General features: G+C 48.5%; 1 protein-coding gene across 4 annotated transcripts in view; it reads left to right on the top strand.

Moving 5' to 3' along the window:
* Window positions 1-19,577, top strand: part of Isha (Insulator su(Hw) mRNA adaptor) — a 150,473-nt gene that overhangs the window by 56,092 nt on the left and 74,804 nt on the right. For all 4 annotated transcript variants that reach the window (XM_075697021.1, XM_075697020.1, XM_075697022.1 and 1 more), the window contains one exon: window positions 457-731. In XM_075697021.1, coding sequence (XP_075553136.1) covers window positions 457-731 — 275 coding nt within the window. The remainder of the gene's footprint in view (window positions 1-456; window positions 732-19,577) is intronic.

Below are 19,577 nucleotides of genomic sequence, written 5' to 3'. Positions count from 1 at the left end.
TAACCAAAGCCTGATTCCAGCTACACTCACATGCCAGAAGTGACAGGTCGCACATCCTAACAATGCTGGCTGCCTTATTCAAGCTTTCTGCTGGTATCACATTTGTGCTGTGTAAGAGCCTCGTGGAGATTTTCATTGAAAGGATTTGCTATTATCAGCAATGGCCCCGACTCCGCCTTTGTCATTCCTGACAGTGGCTTCGAAGCGCGGTTCAACTGCAGTAAATAAAAAAAATCAAATACAATATTTTTGCCGCACTGAATATGCTCAAATTTTGCCAGCTTACTGGGAACACATGGTTGAGCATGGAAGGCATAATTCATGCTCAAAAATTTAGTGTCACACCCCTTTATGCTTTGGTCGTCTTGGAAAAAAAGCCTGCATGCAAACATTGTAAAATTGCAGCCTTTTGGAATAAATGAAACAAATTATTTGTTTTTTATATTGTGTGCCCAGGCGGCCCTGTACCCTCCAGTGGCACCCATAGGTGGCATTGGCTTTGTTGGTGGTGGTGAGCCACCTGGTGGATTTGTGCCCCTAGCTGCTGGCCCCACCTCTGCTGACGAGGCCCCAATATCGGCACCCTTGGAAAGCGGTGGGGCCGCTACATTACCTTCCTACATGAGCGGTGGGGACTTGGACGAACGCTGTGGAGCCGTCTTGGGCCCTGGCGGCCGTGACATGGACCTCCGTACAGCAGCAGGAGGCCTGCCCTCTCCAGGGCGTGAGAGGTGCGTTGACTTGCTGATTAAGAGGAGACTCTCCTCGAAAAACATTTCTTCAATATTTGTACTAGAGATTTGTAAATCCACCCAAATATAAAGCATTTCAAGCAGATTTCAAATATGTCATTGGTTTCTGTGTAGCTGCTACAGTTCTTAAGTCCTAAGTCCTACACAATGGCAACATAGAGTGATATTGTGGGCACGTTATTGTGTAAATAAATTTTTGCAAAACGCTTTGTGCTATTGCTTATTTAACTCTTTCTAGACTGCAAAGTGCCGATCTCTATTCAAACAGCGTGTACAGTTACTGGAAGTATATAAAAAAAAAATTAGGACACTTCAACTAATTTTTTTTCACAATCACATGAAAATAACCTTGTACACTTACAATTGTCTTATACTAATGAAATTTGGCATACATACTCTTGAAGATATGTACAGTGCTAATATCTACTTGAAATTGCAATATGTCAAAGCAGTAAGCTGCGAAAGTACATGGTTATATTTCAGAGAATTGAGAAAAAAAATGTGTTGAAATGCTCTGTTTTTCTATAGTTTCAGTAATTGTACACACTGTTTGGCTAGATATCAGCACTTTGTGATCTGCAAAGAGCTAAACAAAGCTACATCGTGATGCTTTCTGTGAAAAATTCTTATTACATAAAAAACTGCCCATAAAGATTACTATATTTTGCCATTGTGCATCCCATAACTTAAAACTATAACAGCTACAGAAAAAGTATTGCCATATTTGAAGTCTGCATAGAAAGCTCTATACTTGACTGAATTTTGAAACCTCTAATACAAGTAATAAAAAAATTTCATGGAGCGTCTCCCCTTAACCCTTTGAGGGTCGATTTTTTTTATTGCAGACTTCAATTCTTCTTAGGGACTTATTTCAAAAAAAATTTACTTCAATTTTTCTAGGGCAACCGTAAAGGGAGAAAAAAAAATATTTTGCGTTTGTATATATGTACTCTTCATGCAAAAATAACAATAAAAAAGGAAATAAACTTATAAGAATAAAAAATTTGATGCATTTTTATACATATAGTTCAAGGCCTTGAAAATACGCAGACGAGAACACTTCGCAAGACTCAAATGTTCCTGCTCTTACACTAATATCTAATATGTACATCCATAGCGTAATCGAACTGCGTAGGTATGTGCACTCAAGAAAACTATGGTTGTGTGCCCATCAAAAAAGCACAACGTGTGACAAACTTCCGTTAATCTTCATCTTATCGCCAACCAGAGGCAATTAGTTTTCGTGAGTGTCAAAAAAAGAAAGCAATTGAAAAGCATGCACGGTGGCATCCTTCCTATAAACACTAAACGAGCGAGAAAGAGGCGGTCACCCTTTGAGCGATTAGTAACGAGCTAGCCATCAGTTTTGCAAGTGCAAGAAGCAGGCACGTATCCAGGATTTTTTTCATCATCATCATCATCATGTTTTATGTCCACTGCAGGACAAAGGCCTCTCCCTGTGATCTCCAATTACCCCTGTCCTGCGCCAACTGATTCCAACTAGCGCCCGCGAATTTCCTAATTTCATCGCTCCACCTAGTGTTTTGTCGTCCTCGATTGCGTTTCCCTTCTCTTGGTACCCATTCTGTAACCCTAATGGTCCAACGGTTATCTAACCGGCGCATTACATGACCTGCCCAGCTACATTTTTTCCTCTTGATGTCAATTAGAATATCGTCTATTCCCGTTCGCTCTCTGATCCAAACCACTCTCTTTCTCTCTTAACGTTATGCCTACCAATCTTCGATCGATCGCTCTTTGCGTGGTCCTTAACTTGCTCTCAAGTCTATGCCCCATATGCACTGGCATAATGCACTGGGAAATGCATTGGCAAATGCATTGGCACTGGACATATTGCACTGGCAAAATGCACTGATTGCACACCTTACTTTTCAATAATAATGGTAAGCTTCCAGTCAGGAGCTGGCAATGTCTGCCAATGTCTGCCAGGCACGTACCCTCCTGGGTACGTGCCTGGCAAGAAGCCGAAACTGCCCGTGAGAACAAAACCCAAACCGTTACCCTCCCACCCGCCCGCGCGCGCTCCAGTGCGCGAGCGGTACTATATAGATGCGCGGGAGCGAACTACAGTTGAACCTCGCTACAACGAAACTGACGGGGCGCGCGAAAAATTTCGTTAAAGCGAAATTTCGTTGAGGCGAAAACAGGCCAAAAACACTGTCAGGTTGGACCACATAGTCCCAAAACATCATTTATTTCCAAAGAAGTCGGTCAGCTTCTTCTGCTTCTTTTTTTTTGCCACGAGTGCAGTGGCGCGGCTTTCGCACTCGGTGAACAGTTGCATCGCGACGTCGTCATCGTGAGCACCGAAAAATCTGCGGATCACATCAAAAGCATCCATCACTTTTATTGCAGGTGGTGGCGCTAAGTCCTCCGCGTCGCTGTCATCATCCGATGATGCGTCGTTGTGGCGAACGCCCTCAATTATAGCTTCGTCACTCAGCTCCTCGTGAGCTAGCACTTCACTGTCAACAGCGATGTAGTCGCCGATGTGAACATCGGCCGGCACATCTCCGGAGTCCTGAAGGGCTGCCCATGCCGCATTGGCCTCTGTGGAGGGTGGAGCAATTGTACTGCAGCCTTCCTCGTCCGACGTGGAGTTCGCTGCCAGTTGAGCATCGGAGTGAAAGCCGGCGTGCACAAAACAGTTGTAGATGATACTGCGACTGGTTGCCGTCCACGCTGCTGAGACCATCTGTACAGCCATGTACAAATCCACTTCGATTGCCCGACCGGTGTCGATGTTTAACACCAGCCGCTGAATCAGTCGCTGTCGATAAGCGCTTTTAACGCTATTGATGATACCTTGATCCAGCGGCTGGATTAAAGCCGTGCAATTCGGCGGGAAGAATCTTACTTCCACGCTTTGAAGCTGAACGTCTTCAACGTTATGCGCTGAGCAATTGTCGATGAGCAAACAAACCTTACGTTTCTTTGCCGTCATGTCACGGTCGAAAGCGGTTAGCCACTCTTTGAAAACGGCCCGTGTCATCCAAGACTTCTTATTGGCAACATATTTGACGGGCAGGCTCTTGCCACCTTTGAAGCACCGCGGCTTCGCACTTTTGCCTATCACCAGTGGGCAGCGCTTGTCAGACCCGTCCATGTTGCAGCACAGGAGCACAGTCACACGCTTTTTGCTATGCTTCCCTCCGCTGCATGGCTGGCCCTTCATGTGAAGCGTCTTGGAGGGGAGGAGCTCGAAGAAAAGTCCCGTTTCATCGGCATTGTATATGTCTGATGTGGCATATTTCTCCATTAATTCCGGCACAGTAGCTGATGCCCAAGCAGATGCAGCGTCGGCGTCTGATGAGGCCGACTCCCCACACAGCACTTTAGCGACGATTTCATGCCTGGCCTTAAAACGGGTCAGCCACCCTGAGCTGGCTTTGAAATCATTGATGCCCAGCATACAGGCATAGCCAAGTGCCTTTTGCTGCAACATGTTTCCGCTGACCGGCATCTTCTTTGCGCGCACGTCGAGGAACCACGTGTACAGAGCCTTCTCAAGGTCCTCATGAGCCGCTTGCGTCAGCTTTTTCCGCTTCGCGGATGTCCCCGAAGAAAGAGCTTGCGCTATCGCGTCTTTCGACTTCAAGATCGTTGACAGCGTGCTCTGTGAGATGCCGAAGTCCGCTGCAACATCTCCCTTTTTCCTGCCACTGGATGCCGCGCTGATAATCCGTGCCTTCTCTTCAAGCGAGAGGAACTTCCGCTTTCTAGATGAAGTCGCCATGCTCGCATTCATTACAGCGCACTAGCAGCACAAGCACGAGTGAAAAAAACTAGGGCAAACGCGCTGCTGTTGCCAGGCTGCTGCGTCCTTTGGCAACGGATTGGTTGCGGCTCTGAATTGGATTGGAAGAAAACGGGAGCTTGCCCCCGCGCCTTGTCGCAAGGCAGCCAGCCCGATAGTCATCAACACCAAGCTATGGCGGTGATCATGTGCGTTTCAGTGAGTGGATTAGTTTGGTCCAGCGAATGTTTAGCGAAACAAAGCAGCGTGGGCCTATGGAAGTACATAGATGGGCGGCGATATGCTTGTTTTATTGTAAGATATATTTTTAAATCGAGCTTCGCATAGCAAAAATTTCGTTGAAGCGGAAACGCGCCCCAAAAATGGTTCGTTGTGATGAGAAATTTGTTCCATTACTTTGTATAGCGAGCTGACGGGGAATTGGAAATATTTCGTTGAAGCGAAAATTTCGTTGAAGCGACGTTCGTTGTAGCGGGGTTCGACTGTAGTGCTAATGGACGACCGCACGCCAAGTTTCATCCTAGACGCCAGCGCTCGTTTCTCCCCTGGCGGAACGATTTCATCTCCAACGGGTGTGGGTTTCCGCCGCCGTCGCGCCCGCGTTCAGTTCGCGCTGCGCGCGAAACGTCTCTTGTTTGCGACGGCGCCTCTTCAGATGACCGGAAATTATTATTCTGTTGTTAACTGTCACGACAGCAATGTAAACACGAAAGGGTTGATGCCACCAGTGAAATTCTGCCGATTCACAAGAAAATGGTACGAAAGAAGCAGACGACAGACATGGATTACTGCGGTGCGCCGAGGGAAGTAAACAACTGGCAAACGAAGCGAGCTCGTTCATTGATCACTCCTGAGTGTATGACGGTTTTTATATGTAACCCACATGAATTTAATAATTACTCGGTACATAATCCTTTTATTCATATAAAAATTTTAAGTTGTTCGACGAGCGCTTGTCCGGTCTTCTTTCTCGTGTTTCGTTTGTGTGTGCGCTGCCCAAGAATGGAAACCACTTCTGTTGTATGCGCTAGCAGTGACCGAAGTTCACGCGTGCCGAGAAATTGAATATGTGCCCGATGCATTGAACATGACCGGAGTTTATTCCCGCTTCACCACTGCACCGATCGATCGAGTTACTGGACGATACACGCCCGCGTCTTGGTCGCGCCGGCATTGCTGAAGCAGGAATGATTACTAATACTTTCAACTTCTGTCTCTTAAGCACTGTTAAAAAATGGCCAAGCTGTCTACATTACTGCCTCTATTCCATATTGTAGGGGACGTGCTAGTTAAAGTTGTGTGCGCGTGTCATACTTGTGCTATGTAGTGATATATTTTGTTTATTTCCGCATAGTGTCGATGGAAGTCCGTTGTCGCCATTAGAGACAACACGGATTTGTAGCAAACATATTGTGAGAAACTGCAAAAACGACTTTAGCACGTATGTGCCGCATGCATGTGCCTCACCGTATGTGCTGACGATTTTTCCGGCAGCACATACGATGTCGTTTCCAATTACCTGCTCAGCGTCACTTACATGGTTAAGCAGACGCTGCCCTTTCGCCGCATTGCAGCCATAAAAATAATCGTCAAGCGTGCCGATCTTCTTAAAGGCAAATAGAAGCGTGTACAGTGTGTTTCACACTTACGGGAAAACTCGGAACGTATTACATCGCGATGCGGCAAGCAATGGAGTCGTGCGGCGGCAGCAGCTCGAGCAGGCGCAGACGCTCGATGGGCGGAGTCGTGATCTGCGTCGTCTGCTACGGCGGCGCGCGCTGGCCGCATTGTCGGGAAGCGTGCTACTGTCTAGGGGCAGTGCACCGATTTCATCGGTACTGCGGGAACTGAGCTGATATTCTTTACTAAACGTTGTGCGTCGCCAAACTCTGAGCCTTCATTGGCGATAATGGAGTTCCACAAACTTCTTTTGACAGCATGCTTCGTTTGTTCTTTCGAAAGGCCGGGGTACTGAGCGCGTGCACGTATATTTCTTCACTGTGCGTGCTGCCGTAATAAGCAGCGACAAGACGCTCCAAGATGTGCGTGCAACGTGCTCAGTCTTTGACTCGAAAACAAAGCACTCAGCAATGATAACTATGCGGGTCGAACACGATGAAACAAACGGATACGATTAAAGGAATGTTTTAGGTTAAGACAATGAGCTGGAAGTGGTTTTCTCGACAATCATTCACTACACCAGACAGACCCTGCACGTCGGCGGGGAATTGGACACGTCACGCTCGGAACTTCAGTTAGTATCTCGTCATGTCCCCAGCGGCAGCGTTGACAGCGCTCATCCTGGAAGGCAGTGAAGTTTAGAATGACTTGATCAGGGATGTGTTCATTGGCAGCACGTCTCAGTCGCTGACGATGGTGGATTGAAGCCTATCCTCTGGCGACTGATAGAGGGGATGGTGCGCCAGCGATACTTTCAACGAGCCCCAGACATTTTAAATGATGTTGGCGCCCGGGGATTGAGGCGACCACTTCAAGAGAGTGACTGCGTGCTCTTCAAGCAGTTCTTGCACAGCACGAGCAGTGTGGATCGGTGACCTATCGCGTTAGAATATATAGTCGCCTTCCAGAAACGGGCCGTCAAGAATGTATGGAATCAGTACGTCGTCTATGACTGACCTGTAGCGATGAACTTACCTTCGAGGCGTATGAGTGGGCGTCGCACAACGCTTAGTAAAGAATACCAGCTCATTTCACGCAGTAACGATGAGATCGGCGCCCTGCAACTGACAGTAGAACGTTTTCCAACAATGCGGCCAGCGCACGGCGCCGTAGCAGACGACGCCGTTCAAGATCCCGCCCCTCGAGCACCTGCGCGAGCTGCTGCCGCCGCCTGACTCAAGCGCTCGCCGCATCGCGATGCAATGCGCTCAGAGTTTTCCTCTAAATGTGAAACAGACTGTACATCGCCCTTCGAGTGAAATGTCCATGCGCACACACGTGGGCACACACCGCGCGCGGCATGAAACGTGCCCAAACACGCGCAGTGCGGCAGTGCAGGAGGCAATCAAGACGGTGCGAGCGAGAGAGGGGAGAGGGGTGCCACCCGCTAATAGAATTTTTCTTCGCATGCGGCGCTCTCAACGCCGGCGCAGCAGCGCCGCTCTCGGTGCCGTTCTTGTCCATAGGAACCATGCAACGAAAACCGAGAGAGGGAGGCGCATGAAAAAAGTTCCCTGTATTCCCACATAGTGGCAGCACATGACAGAAAAGAAAAAGTTAGGAAATTGACGCGCTTTTTAAACGTACAGACGGCGCCGTAAATATACGGCATCGACCGTCTTTAGACCTGTTCGTGGCACCGTATATTTACGTCATTGACCTTCAAAGGGTTAAAAATTACCGATGATTACGTTACTTCCTAATGCGAAATTTGAGCGCAGCAAATAAGCTGTTTCACCTTTTGGATAGATTGAGGCAAAGAAATCGAGCAACACATGTATGCGCTATCACAGAATTTTTTTTTTACCGGAGATTCTCAGGCACGTATCCGGAAGCGGTTTCACGTCATTTTGGAACCAGAGCCGATCACACACTGAACACACACTTCCAAACGGATTGTCTGTAAACTGTCGCCGGAAAGCATTTGTTGCACCCTGACTGTTTGCGAGCCTTTGTTTGCGTTTGGCCTCGGCCGCGCGAACGGTAGAGTCTTCTCTGCGACGGCGATGAGCTTCTGCTTCAGCCTCGCTTACTGCTGGTTGCTCTCGACGGCGGCGATGAGCCTCCGCTTCGGCGGTGCGAACGGCAGGGTCTTCTCGGTGGTGGCGATGAGCTTCTGCTTCAGCCTCGCTTACTGCTGGTTGCTCTCGACGGCGGCGATGAGCCTCCGCTTCGGCGGCGCGAACTGCAGGGTCTTCTCGGCGGCGGTGATGAGCTTCTGCTTCAGCCTCGCTTACTGCTGGTTGCTCTCGACGGCGGCGATGAGCCTCCGCTTCGGCGGCGCGAACGGCAGGGTCTTCTCGGCGGCGGCGCTTAGCCTCTGCTTCGGCGACGCGTACTCCTGGATCATCTCGACGGCGGCGACGGTAAGCTTCTGCTTCGGCGACACGCACCTCTGGATTCTGACGGCGACGGCGCTGGGCCTCTGCTCTGGCAGCTCGTTTAGCAGCAGCAGCAGCAGCAGGAGGACTTCCATCAGTCGTCTCTCTCATGGCTCAGAAAGAACTGGCAGATAATTTCGCAGTGGCGAACGGCAGCGGCAATTTCGGCTCGGGCGGTGCACATATACAGATCCGCCGCCACCGATCTGGCTCTCTGATTGCCACCGCACAGGGCGAACGGCAGCGGCAATTTCGGCTCGGGCGGTGCACATATACAGATCCGCCGCCACCGATCTGGCTCTCTGATTGCCACCGCACAGGGGTTGCATTGGAGGAGGAGCGAAGAAAGGAATTAAGTTCGAGCCGGCGCTTTGACAACCGGAGACTCGCAGGAAGAGGGGGGAGGGGGGCGGCGTGTACACCCAGCGGCAAACGATGGGGCAGAAGCGCGCGCAGCAAGTGGACAACACGATAAAGGGAGGAGGGAAGAGATAGCAGCGACTGACTGATGCCGCTGACGCCGGTAGTGAGTCAACCCCAGCTGCGGAGTTGGTTTCAGGGACAATGCCGCCGATGCCGACACAAACAATATGATACCCTCGCTTCCGCAGCTCTAAGAACCAGGTCTAGCCATGGGAAGGTGGTCACGTATTCGTCGACGTGCTGGGGCCTACGTGAAATAACCGGCGCATCGGCAACTGAAGAGCACCCTATCCGCCACACAAGAACAGGGGGGGGGGGACCCTTTCCTCCTCTTTCTGCATGGCGGCGACGGTGTTCTATGCAGTCACGTTATCTTGACTCTCTAGCGGCGTCAGCGGCATCCAGCGGTATCAGTCGGTCGCTGCTAGCGCTGGGGGGATGAAAGGGGGGCGGAGCTGGTTACGAGGCCGACGACAACGCCGCCGACGACGCGAAACCCAGGAACGGACGCCAAAGAGCTGCGCTCTAAAAGAAATTGCGGTCATAATTTGCCCATAAGTACAGTTAAACCTTTGTATAATGAACTTCAATATAATTCAATATAATGAAATTCTTTATATAACGAAGCATTCAACTTTTTATAACTTCTTTCCATAGAACACCATGTATGTTGAACCTCAAATGGGTTTATAGACGATTTCAATGTAACAAAATTTCACTGTTGCCGGGAAGAAATACTGAGGCAATAAATGAAAACTTGTGCAGATGCAGATGGTCAAATGGTTAAATTACATGCGGCTGCTTGCGAACACACCTCTCAAATGGCTCGCTGCGTGGCTGAGTGTGACTACCAAGCGAAGCAAGGTCTTGTTCCGTATGAAGGCCAGGTGTGGTAAGATCTTATCATGCTGGTGCACTGTATGCTATAGTTGCAAGAGGTAGTGTGCAAGGGTGAGGCGAGAATGCTGGTGGCTTAATGAATGTGCCATCTGCCAGTAGGAGCAAGGGGAAAAGGGGGAGGGGAGCGAGCTCGCGGTAACATGATCAAACATGAAAGGGGGTTCAAGGGAGTGGCGCAGGTTCGCACACGTCTCCTCTTGTAGCGCACCATCATGGCTGTCGAAGTCAGATTGGCTGAGCACTTACCGTATTTACTCAAATCTAGGCCGACCCCGATTCTAAGCCAACCCCCTAATGTCCGAAGCCAACAAAAAAAATTGCCTCGAATGTAGGCCGAAAAAAAAAAAAGCGAGGACAGTGTTCACAAAATGCAAACAGCATTTATTGAATCTGAACGTGCGGAGCTCATTCAATGTCGTCGTTGTTGCTAGACTCGTCGCTGTGTTCCTTGTCACTGTCACCTTCAAACAGTGCACTATCTTTGGTACAGTCAAGCACATTAGATATGCTGCACTTTTTAAAGGCGCGTGCGATCAAAGTACCTGGGATGTTGTCCCACGCTGCAGCTACTCAGCCCGCCAGCTGCTATAGCGATGCACGTTTGATGGGCCCGTTGCCGTTAGCATGTGGTCTTTGTCAGTCAACCAGTCCCTGTAATATTTCCGCAGACGATCCTTGAAAGGTTTGTTGATGCAGACATCAAGTGGCTGCAACTGGCCCGTCATGCCGCCCGGTATGACAGCGTGGTCCATGTTGACTTGGGCGAGCGCAGCCTTCACATTGTCAGTCAAGTGCCCACGGTAAGAGTCGACAACAAGGAGCGAGTTCTTTGTCAAAAGGGCTCCTGGACACCGTCAGTACACAATCTTAACCCACTCTTCCACCATTGCACCCGTCATCCACCCATTCTCATTTGCCCACACAGTGACAATTTTTGGGAAAGTTTCTTGAGCAGGCAGTGTCTTCCTTTTGAATATCATATAAGGAAGGAGTTATGTCCATCAGCTGTGCAGCACAGTATAACAGTTGCGCGCTGTTTCTCACAGCCCGCAGAGCGCACCGTCACCTCCTTGGCATTCTTTTCATTCACGGTGTACGCCTCTGGTATATCAAAATACACAGCCATCTGGTCGGCGTTGCCGATTTGGCCAAGGTGCGGCAGGCACCTTGGCCTGCCGCTTTTCTCTTTTGCAACACGTAGCTCTGAAAGGCTATCAGCTTTTCTTGGAAATCGCTTGGCAGCTTTTGGGTGATTGAAGTGCGACGTCAGAGGCGCTTCATGAATGGAAGCCAGCCGGGGCTGGCTTTGAAATCCTTTGGCGTTAAGCCTCGCTCTCTCGAAAGTTTCCTAGCTTTCGCTTGGAGCACTTCTGTTGTCACTGGAAGGGCAGCTGCTGTGTGTCCGAACAAAATTGGCCAAAACTGTCTCCACTTCGTGGTGATGGCCTTTCTTTGATCCGCTAAATGCCGTCCTCGTTGCGACGCACACAAAAAGCTGCTCTCGTGCCCTCCAACGATGGCCGTTTTTCTCGTCGACACCAAAGTCTCGCCCAGCTTGAAGGTTCGACGATCCCTCTGCGGCTATCACAACTTTTCACTTGAAAGTGGCGCTGTAGTGGCATCTCCTGCTTGGTGCCATCGCGATAACACCACGCCGCACACCGATATGGCCGACACGACACAGGTCAAAATTGCGACCTCGCTTGTGTACGGTTGGCTACTGGTACGCCTAGTAGCGGCTGCGATACTGATTTTTGTAGATGGCACTAGCTATGCACCATATTTAGCAGTTTCAATGAAAAACTGGCACGTTTTTTAAGATCCTCGAATCTAAGCCAACCCTAGAGTTTGGAATATGATTATTTGAAAAAAACTATCGGCCTAGATTCGAATAAATACGTTAAGTGATGTCCAAAATTTTTCTCTTTTACCACAGCACCTTTGTTCATGCACAGCAGATGTGAGTTGGTATGCTGATATCATAACAAATTAGTTTTGTGCAATCTATCATAGTTTTCGAGTTACAACAATTGACAGCCTCTAATGGTCATCCCCAAATTAATTCATTACACTTATTCGCCAAGATTTTCACATCCGCATGTTTGCAAAGGCCCATTCTGTACAGTAAAGAAATAAATGCCAAAATTAGCATAAAAATATTTTTTGACTTCCTATGCATATTGTCTTACTAACGACTTTTGCAAAAAAGCTATTATAATTTTTTAATGAGGCACAGTTAAAAATGAAGTTTTATTGAACTCGGCAATGTTTCAGAATCTAAATGCAAAAGACATAATGATTTTGTCTTCGTTATGAAATGGCTCTGAGATGACTGAAAGCAACTGTGCAAAAAATGTTAGCTGAGAAAACGGAGCTCAAAGTTTCATTTGTTGTAAACATTTAAATCTTTACTTTGAGCACCTAAACCCACCTGGGATGTAGTCCTTTGCCTGTAAGGACACATTTTCTTTACGTTTTGATGCAGTTTTTTTTTTTCGTTCTTGCAGCAGTTTCGTGCACCTTAGTTGCCTTTTTGATCATCGTGCATCCATCCGTTGTGCAGAAGCAGATGACAGTGCATTCGAAACGTCCACTCTTGTCTCTCGTTGCGCAACGTCTTCATTACTGAGAGTTGGAGCTGAAATTCGCAGTTGAATATTTGACGTGAAAATGTCTGTTCCGCCGTTGTCGCGTTGCCGTCACGACCACACACGGACGCACCTTCACCATAGCCCACGGTCGCGTAAGTGTTATGTGGTTACGTCGTCAGCACTGCATGCGCGCATGCCTTCCCAGTCACGCACGTGTGCAGGTCGTGCCTCATTAAGAAGCTCGGCGGCGTACGCTTCTATGAGTAGTCTTCTCCCTCTTTTCCACGCCTTTCATTTTCTTCCGTACGCATGGGCCATTCAGAACTTGATTCCTTTGGGGCTCATCACAGAAAAGCCCCGTAAGCTGCCACGATCATTGATCACGTTGATCGGAACGCACAGCTCGCTGCTGCGCAAATGTGCACCAGAGGGGTTCGTCAGCAATTCAAATCTACAACAGCCAATAGGAGCATGCACTGTGCCCCAAGTGACTGCTGCGCCCAATTGCAATGCCACAGTTGCCTTTCTTTTTGCTTGTGTTTGCTGCTTTATTTTTCTGTGAGGAAATGCATCGCTCCGGCTATCTTTAGCTCCGATCCCTCCTCTTTACGGTGATACCAAGATGGCGGTGCTGCGTCAACGAATAGTCAGGCGATCTGCGGTGCGACGGGGCCTTCCGAAGCCCGATTTTTTCGCTATTTAGGAAAGTGCTTTCTTTTCTCAATTTCTGCCACGTATTTTGTTATAATATTTCACCATGAGGCAAATAAGGGCTCTGGATGGCGAAAAAATAAATACCGTATTTACTCGCATAATACAGTCGAACCCGACTATATCGAACCCGTTTACATCGAATTATTCTATATATCGAATAATTTCTGGACACGATATAGTTACAATGAGTATATATCGCAAAAATTACGCTTACATCGAACAAAAATAGCAGCGACACCCGATATATCGAACGTCAAGCAGCGGAAAGTGCCCCCGGAAGTTGGCTTTCCCTCGCGGTGGCGGAGAAAACCCGGCTGCGCGGCTCCATCCAACCGCTCTCCCTACCACGACCGTGCCCGACCGCGCTGCCTCGGACGAGCCGTCGGCACACCCCTGCAAAAAATGATCCTGGCCCGCCCACAGCACTTGCTCAGACAGCCAATCAGATGCTCTTGTGCCCTCGTCGTGCAAGATGGCGAAAGTGCGAGTTGTCTCGCTGTTTTTGTGTGCGCCTTGTAGGCCTTCTCCCGCAGTGTTGCCGTGATGAAGCGGCAGAATTTGCCTTTTGTCGTGAAGCTCGCAATCATAAATCGTGTTGAACGCGGTGAGAAGTCGGATGTCCCCGCAGAGCACAAGATTCCGAGGAGCACTCTCGGCACAATTTTGAAGAATAAGGGGGAGATTAGGGCTAAAGTGTCCAAACTCGCGACCCGGTGCCCGTGGCGCCCGACCTGTACGCACGGCCGTGTACGAGTGGTTAATCTGAAATTGCTTCAGCCGTGCCGACTTCCGCGTGCTCGGTGGTGACCGTAAATTCTGATGAATGCGACGAAGCCGTTGCCAGTGTTGCCGAAGTTTGGAGCGAACTGTCAGAATTTCCGGAAGCTGTTGACGAATCAACGGTGGATGAGTTTGTGAGCGCAAATGATGTGTCGCGACCACGGGAGAGCCCGAAAACAAAGACTACATTGCCAACATCGTACCGAGCACAAGTGAAAGTGGGCACAATGAGGAAAGCAACGACGGTCCCACATCCTCTGAAATGATTGGTGTGCTCGCACTAGTCCGGTGCTTCTGCGCGAATGCGGAAAGTTGCGGCCTCAGCTGCTCCGACTCCTTAATGTGGAAAAGTGCATGCGTCACAGGCAGCGAAATTGCCAAAGCAGAGGAAAATGCAGGACTATTTCGTGCGAAACTAAGCTAGTTTAATCAATAAAGTGATTTTATAAATGGTATGTGCTTTTATGACATCCAATTATTTAACAGGCTTATATCGAATGATGCTCTATATCGAACTGATAGGCGTGTTTTTGCGAGTTCGATATAGCCGGGTTCGACTGTAATCACACTTTTTTGTAAAAAAAATTGACGCAAATTCAGAGGTGCGATCATTACGCAGGTTAAATTTCCCACGAAAAGAAAAAAAATTTCTCATCCTGTGTGTGCTGCGGGATGACAACAGGTCAACAAATTGGCGGCTGCCGTAGACTGGGACACCAAAACAAAAATGTCGGCCGGCAGAGCAAGCCGAACGCGATATTATTTTTCTTCTCGTGAGTACATTACGTGTATTGAAATAGTTTCTTCCGTATCAGTAATGAATAATATTGTTAATGTTTGCAAGTTTGCGGTAATAACGTAGCCATGTCCACTTTAAGGGACAGAAACAGATGGGCGCGCTTAGCTGCCAGTGACATAAGAACACACGGCCGGCATGCTGCGGAAACTGCGGCATCTGTCTTCACTACTATCCTAATACGGCACGTTTCCGCTAAGGGTGGGTGAATATCTTAGCTGTGTTATAAGCGTCGGCGTATGAATAGGGTACACTTTTAACGTATCAGTGTAAACGTGGCTACTATCGTTGCTGCCCGAGATTTGTTGTGGGCCCACGAGTGCAGATGAGAAGAATCAAAAGGCGCCTTTTTTGTTGTTGTTGACCACAACCATTATAAATCCTACACATAATAAAGGCAAGTTTGGTTGTACCTCTTTTTGTCATGGAAGTGCGGAAAGTGATGAAAGTAATGAAATGAGGCATCTACTTAAGAATGTTTGGTGCGTGCAGACCGCTTGGTTTGTCTTGAAGAGTCGTTCGCATTGCATTCGACAGATGGTAAGTGCTATCATTATGAGCTAGACTTGGCACACGACATATCGCTGCGGCAAGTTCGGGTTGCGATCATTGCACAAGAAATAAAAAAAAAAATTGAATTTTGGCGACAAAGTTCAGGGGTGCGATCATTGTGCGAATAAATATGGCAAATCATACAATCGCAAATTTTAACAATTTGACCACTTCAATTGCTGCTTCCCCCCTTAAATGTATTGCTTTCAAAGGAAAGTTAAATGGTGCTTGGTTGCTTCTTTAAGGGGGAAGAGCTATTTAGAAACTTTCTTTTCTTCTTTTGACTAAATTTAGTACTAATGGTCACCCAGACAGAGTTTTTCATGCTGATTTCATAAATATAATTACTTTTTAAATTGACTGAGTGGTTCCAGATATAATTAAATTTAGTCACCTATTGTTTATCAGAACAAATGTAAGAAGAGTATCAGCCAGAATGATTATAAAGACATACGGCTGGACACTACAAAGTGTAAGAAACACAACTGTAGGACTACTTTTTTTATATTGCAGGTATTACGAATTTTACAGCAATTTTGGAGTTCAATCTCCAGACATGGCAATCATGTGTTCCAATTAGTAGGCAGATTTTAAAATTTACAAAAGCGAAATTTAAAAATCTGCTCCTAGCATTGTGTAGTACACACATGTAGCTACATGCTGCTGTTAAAATTGTGGTTCTATGTGCCCTGAAGACTGAGATAGCATTTCGGTAAGCTTAACCCTTTGAGGGTCGAATTATTTTGAAAAAAACTGTCCCAGGTGGTCAAATTACTTTATTGCGGATCTTGAATGTACAAAATGTGTAAAGTCGGGAATAAATACTAAAAAATAATTCGGAACAGTATTTTGGTGTCGGCATCACTTAGAACTGCAAAATGGTCAATAGTACTTCCGAGCGTGGTACTCCTTGAAACACGGGTCTACGCACAGCGCCTTATCGCAGTCTGCACACCTAAAATGCGTGTCTGTTCTCTTGGAGCGAGGAGTTGTGTTGGCGCACACATGACATCTCTGCCTGCGGCTGCCTTGGGCAGAGGTCTGAGGCACCCTCTCGCGTAAGTGCGTTACCGCGGAGAGCGAGAATACCTCGTGAGCGGTGGTGATAAACAAGCTAAGAGCAGTGCCAATCAAGATAGAAATCAACTTCTGCCGCCCCTGCGAGAGCGTGCCGACAAAGAGAAAAACCACGTTTCGCGCGCCTCCGTTGCGATCGCGCGGCAAAACCGAAACCGCGAAAGTGCGTTGCCACTGAGAGCGAGAATACCTCGCGATTGCGAACGTCGCTGATAAACAAGCTAAGAGCAGCGCCAATCAAGATAGAAATCAACTTCCAGCGCCCTGCAAGAGAGTGCCGACAAAGAAAATGACGTTTCGCACGCCTCCGTTGCGATCACGCGGCGAAACCGAAACCGCCAAAGGGGCGTTGCCGCAGTCTGAGCGACGCGCTGAAGCTAGCAATCAGTTATGTTTATCTCCCCAAGAAGGTAGCGCAAATTTCAAACGCTTCTTGTAAGTGCTAAGAGGTGGCAGCACCTCTCGGTGAGCCCGCATCATTATGGCGCGAAATTTCAAACGGAGGGTCGGAACCGTACCCGTACAGCAAAGACCTTGCGGGACAGAAATCTGCCGCCGTACATGTACGGCGAAAACCTTCAAAGGGTTAAGAAACACCAAAAATTAGATTCTGAGAAAACTTCAAAAAACAAAATGAGCTTATTGATGCCTTCTGAGCACCCGCAGCAAGTTTTTGCCAAGTCTTTAGGGTGTTTTGTGATGTGGGGCTTCTTGTACGTGTGGCCTCTGGTCTGGTGTGCTTCCCCCCCCCCTCCCCCCCCCCCCCCCCCCGCTCCCTTTTCTTTTTATAAGGCATTCTTTGCTACTGCTCTGCAAAGAGCACGGTGCCTAGGTTTCAAACCAAGTGACATGCAGAACTCCGTGTGGGCATGAATATAGTTCCAGTGTACATTCAGGCAACCTGTACCCGCAGGCTGCCTGATCGATAGCAGTCTCCAGTACAATCAGTGAGGCATTTTTTTTTTCTTTTGCTAAAATTGATCATGTTACTGAATGAAGGCTCTGAGTGTCAGTAGCCTTGCAAGTCATTTTCACCTGACAATGGCTATGGAACTTAGGATCAGAGAGCCAGTGTTAGATATGCAGCTACTAGGTACTTTCCAGAATTGTACTTTTGTATGATGCCTCGATCACTTCTGCAGCCAGGTGCTTGTGCCAGCCCAAGGGGCTTAGTGAACAGAGCTCATGATGAGGTTCTCTTTATGAAAGGGTGGTATGATTGATATTGTTAGGAGCTATCGGCAGTAGGAGCTAGTGGCAGTATGATAATAGAGTGAACACGCAATACGCTTGGTTGCGGGTCTGAGGTGCCGACGCATGAAATGCTTAGCCGCAGATACAAGGAGTCGACACTCGATGCGCTTATTCGTGCAGTCCGAGGTGCCGACAGGCGAAATGCCTAGACGCAGGCTCGAGGAGTGGACGATCGACGCGCTTATTTGCGCAGTCCGAGCTAGGTGCCGACGCGTGAAATGCCTTGACGCGGGCTCGGGAAGTTGACACTCGATGCGCTTATTCGTGCAGTTTGAGGCGCCGATGCACAAAATGCTTAGGCGAGGGTCCGAGATGTCCACACCCGATGTGCTTGATCGACGAGTCTGAGACCCCTATGCACCCTCCGTGGTTGCTCAGTGGCTATGGTGTTGGGCTGCTGAGCACGAGGTCGCGGAATCGAATCCCGGCCACATCGGCCGCATTTCGATGGGGGTGAAATGCGAAAACACCCGTTTACTTAGATTTAGGTTCACATTAAAGAACCCCAGGTGGTCGAAATTTCCGGAGCCCTCCACTACAGCGTGCCTCATAATCAGAAAGTGGTTTTGGCACGTTAAACCCCATAATTTTTATTTATTTTTTTTTAGACTCCTGTGCGCGAAATGCTTAGCCGCAGTATGAGGATTGCGTGCGCGATGTGCTTGGTCACGAATTCCGAAACACCGTGCGCTGAAAGGCCTAGCCATATGTCCAAAGATTCCACATGCGAATCTTGGTCGCGAAGTCCGCATCGTCGGTGCTCAGAATGCCTAGCTTCGGGTCTGAGACATCCACAAACGTAGGGATCGGCCACGCTATTGCGATGTCCGCGTGGCGCCCGTTTTGACATGTTGAGATTACAGCGAGTGGAGACTTCCAGGCTCGTGAGGTGCAAAGAGCAGAGCAGACAATACAAGCGCTGGACCAATGGCGAACCTCGCTGGAGTCGCATGGCGGGTGCGGCTAATCGCAGACTCCGGCACGACCTTCAATCATTTGCTTTTGTGTGCTCGTTTCTGTACGGAGGAGAAAGCTGAAGTGGCAAATTTGAAGGCGGAGAAATGCGCTTTCCAACGTGTGGGGATGCGTGATTCTCACGCGTCCTGTCAGCTCCCGCCTCCTGTAATCCGGCTTCGCCGCATGGCTTGATGCCCGCGGCAGTCGGTGTGGTTGAAGCGCATCGCGTGAGATGGCACAAGTGCGGCTCTGCTAATGCCACCTAACAGCGGGGTTACTTGGGCACGGAAAGAAGGCTTTGGCTCTGGGTCGGAAAGCGGCACGGACGTCCCTCGCGTGCGCCGATCCCTGCTTCTGCGAGACCGTCTCGCGAGGCCTCGTTCGAACGTGCCAACGACCAGGCGTTGGTGTTCAGCATGGGGTGAACATATTCGCTCGTTATCTGGTCACGGTGAGTCGGACTTCTGCAATTTGTCATGCGCCCATCGGCATGTCTTGTAAATAGCAACTCGGCTAGCAGGCAGTCTGGTCTAAAAAGGGGCAATAAATGCCCTTGTGATTGTTTGCACTACTGTGTTGTCGTTCCTTTGTCCCAAGAGCACTGGTGAGAACCCCACATACGAGACCAAGATGGCGGCGCTTGGTTGCGCCGTTCCAGAGATATTGTGGCTTGAAAAACGCCGTTCTTCCGTGATTTCCGCGAAATTTTTCGCCACCTTGGCTGATGAAACAAAATTTTTAGAGCACTTCTATGTGGTCTATACAGATGATATTTCGTAATCTGATAGAAAGAGAGTTATAGAAACTGAAAATGTGATTTTCAAAAAATCTATTTTTTGGCCATTTTTCGCTATGCGAAAGCCGCATCCCCCCCAAGACGCCTGGCATAGCAAAGTTGGTTTTTGCTACCATGGGACGCCTGTTGTGAAATAATGCTTTTAC

Source organism: Dermacentor variabilis, chromosome 6 (genome assembly GCF_050947875.1).
Source record: "Dermacentor variabilis isolate Ectoservices chromosome 6, ASM5094787v1, whole genome shotgun sequence".
NCBI classification, from domain to species: domain Eukaryota; kingdom Metazoa; phylum Arthropoda; class Arachnida; order Ixodida; family Ixodidae; genus Dermacentor; species Dermacentor variabilis.
The sequence above is the reverse complement of the archived record's forward strand: the minus strand, read 5'-3'. Positions and strand labels throughout refer to the sequence as shown.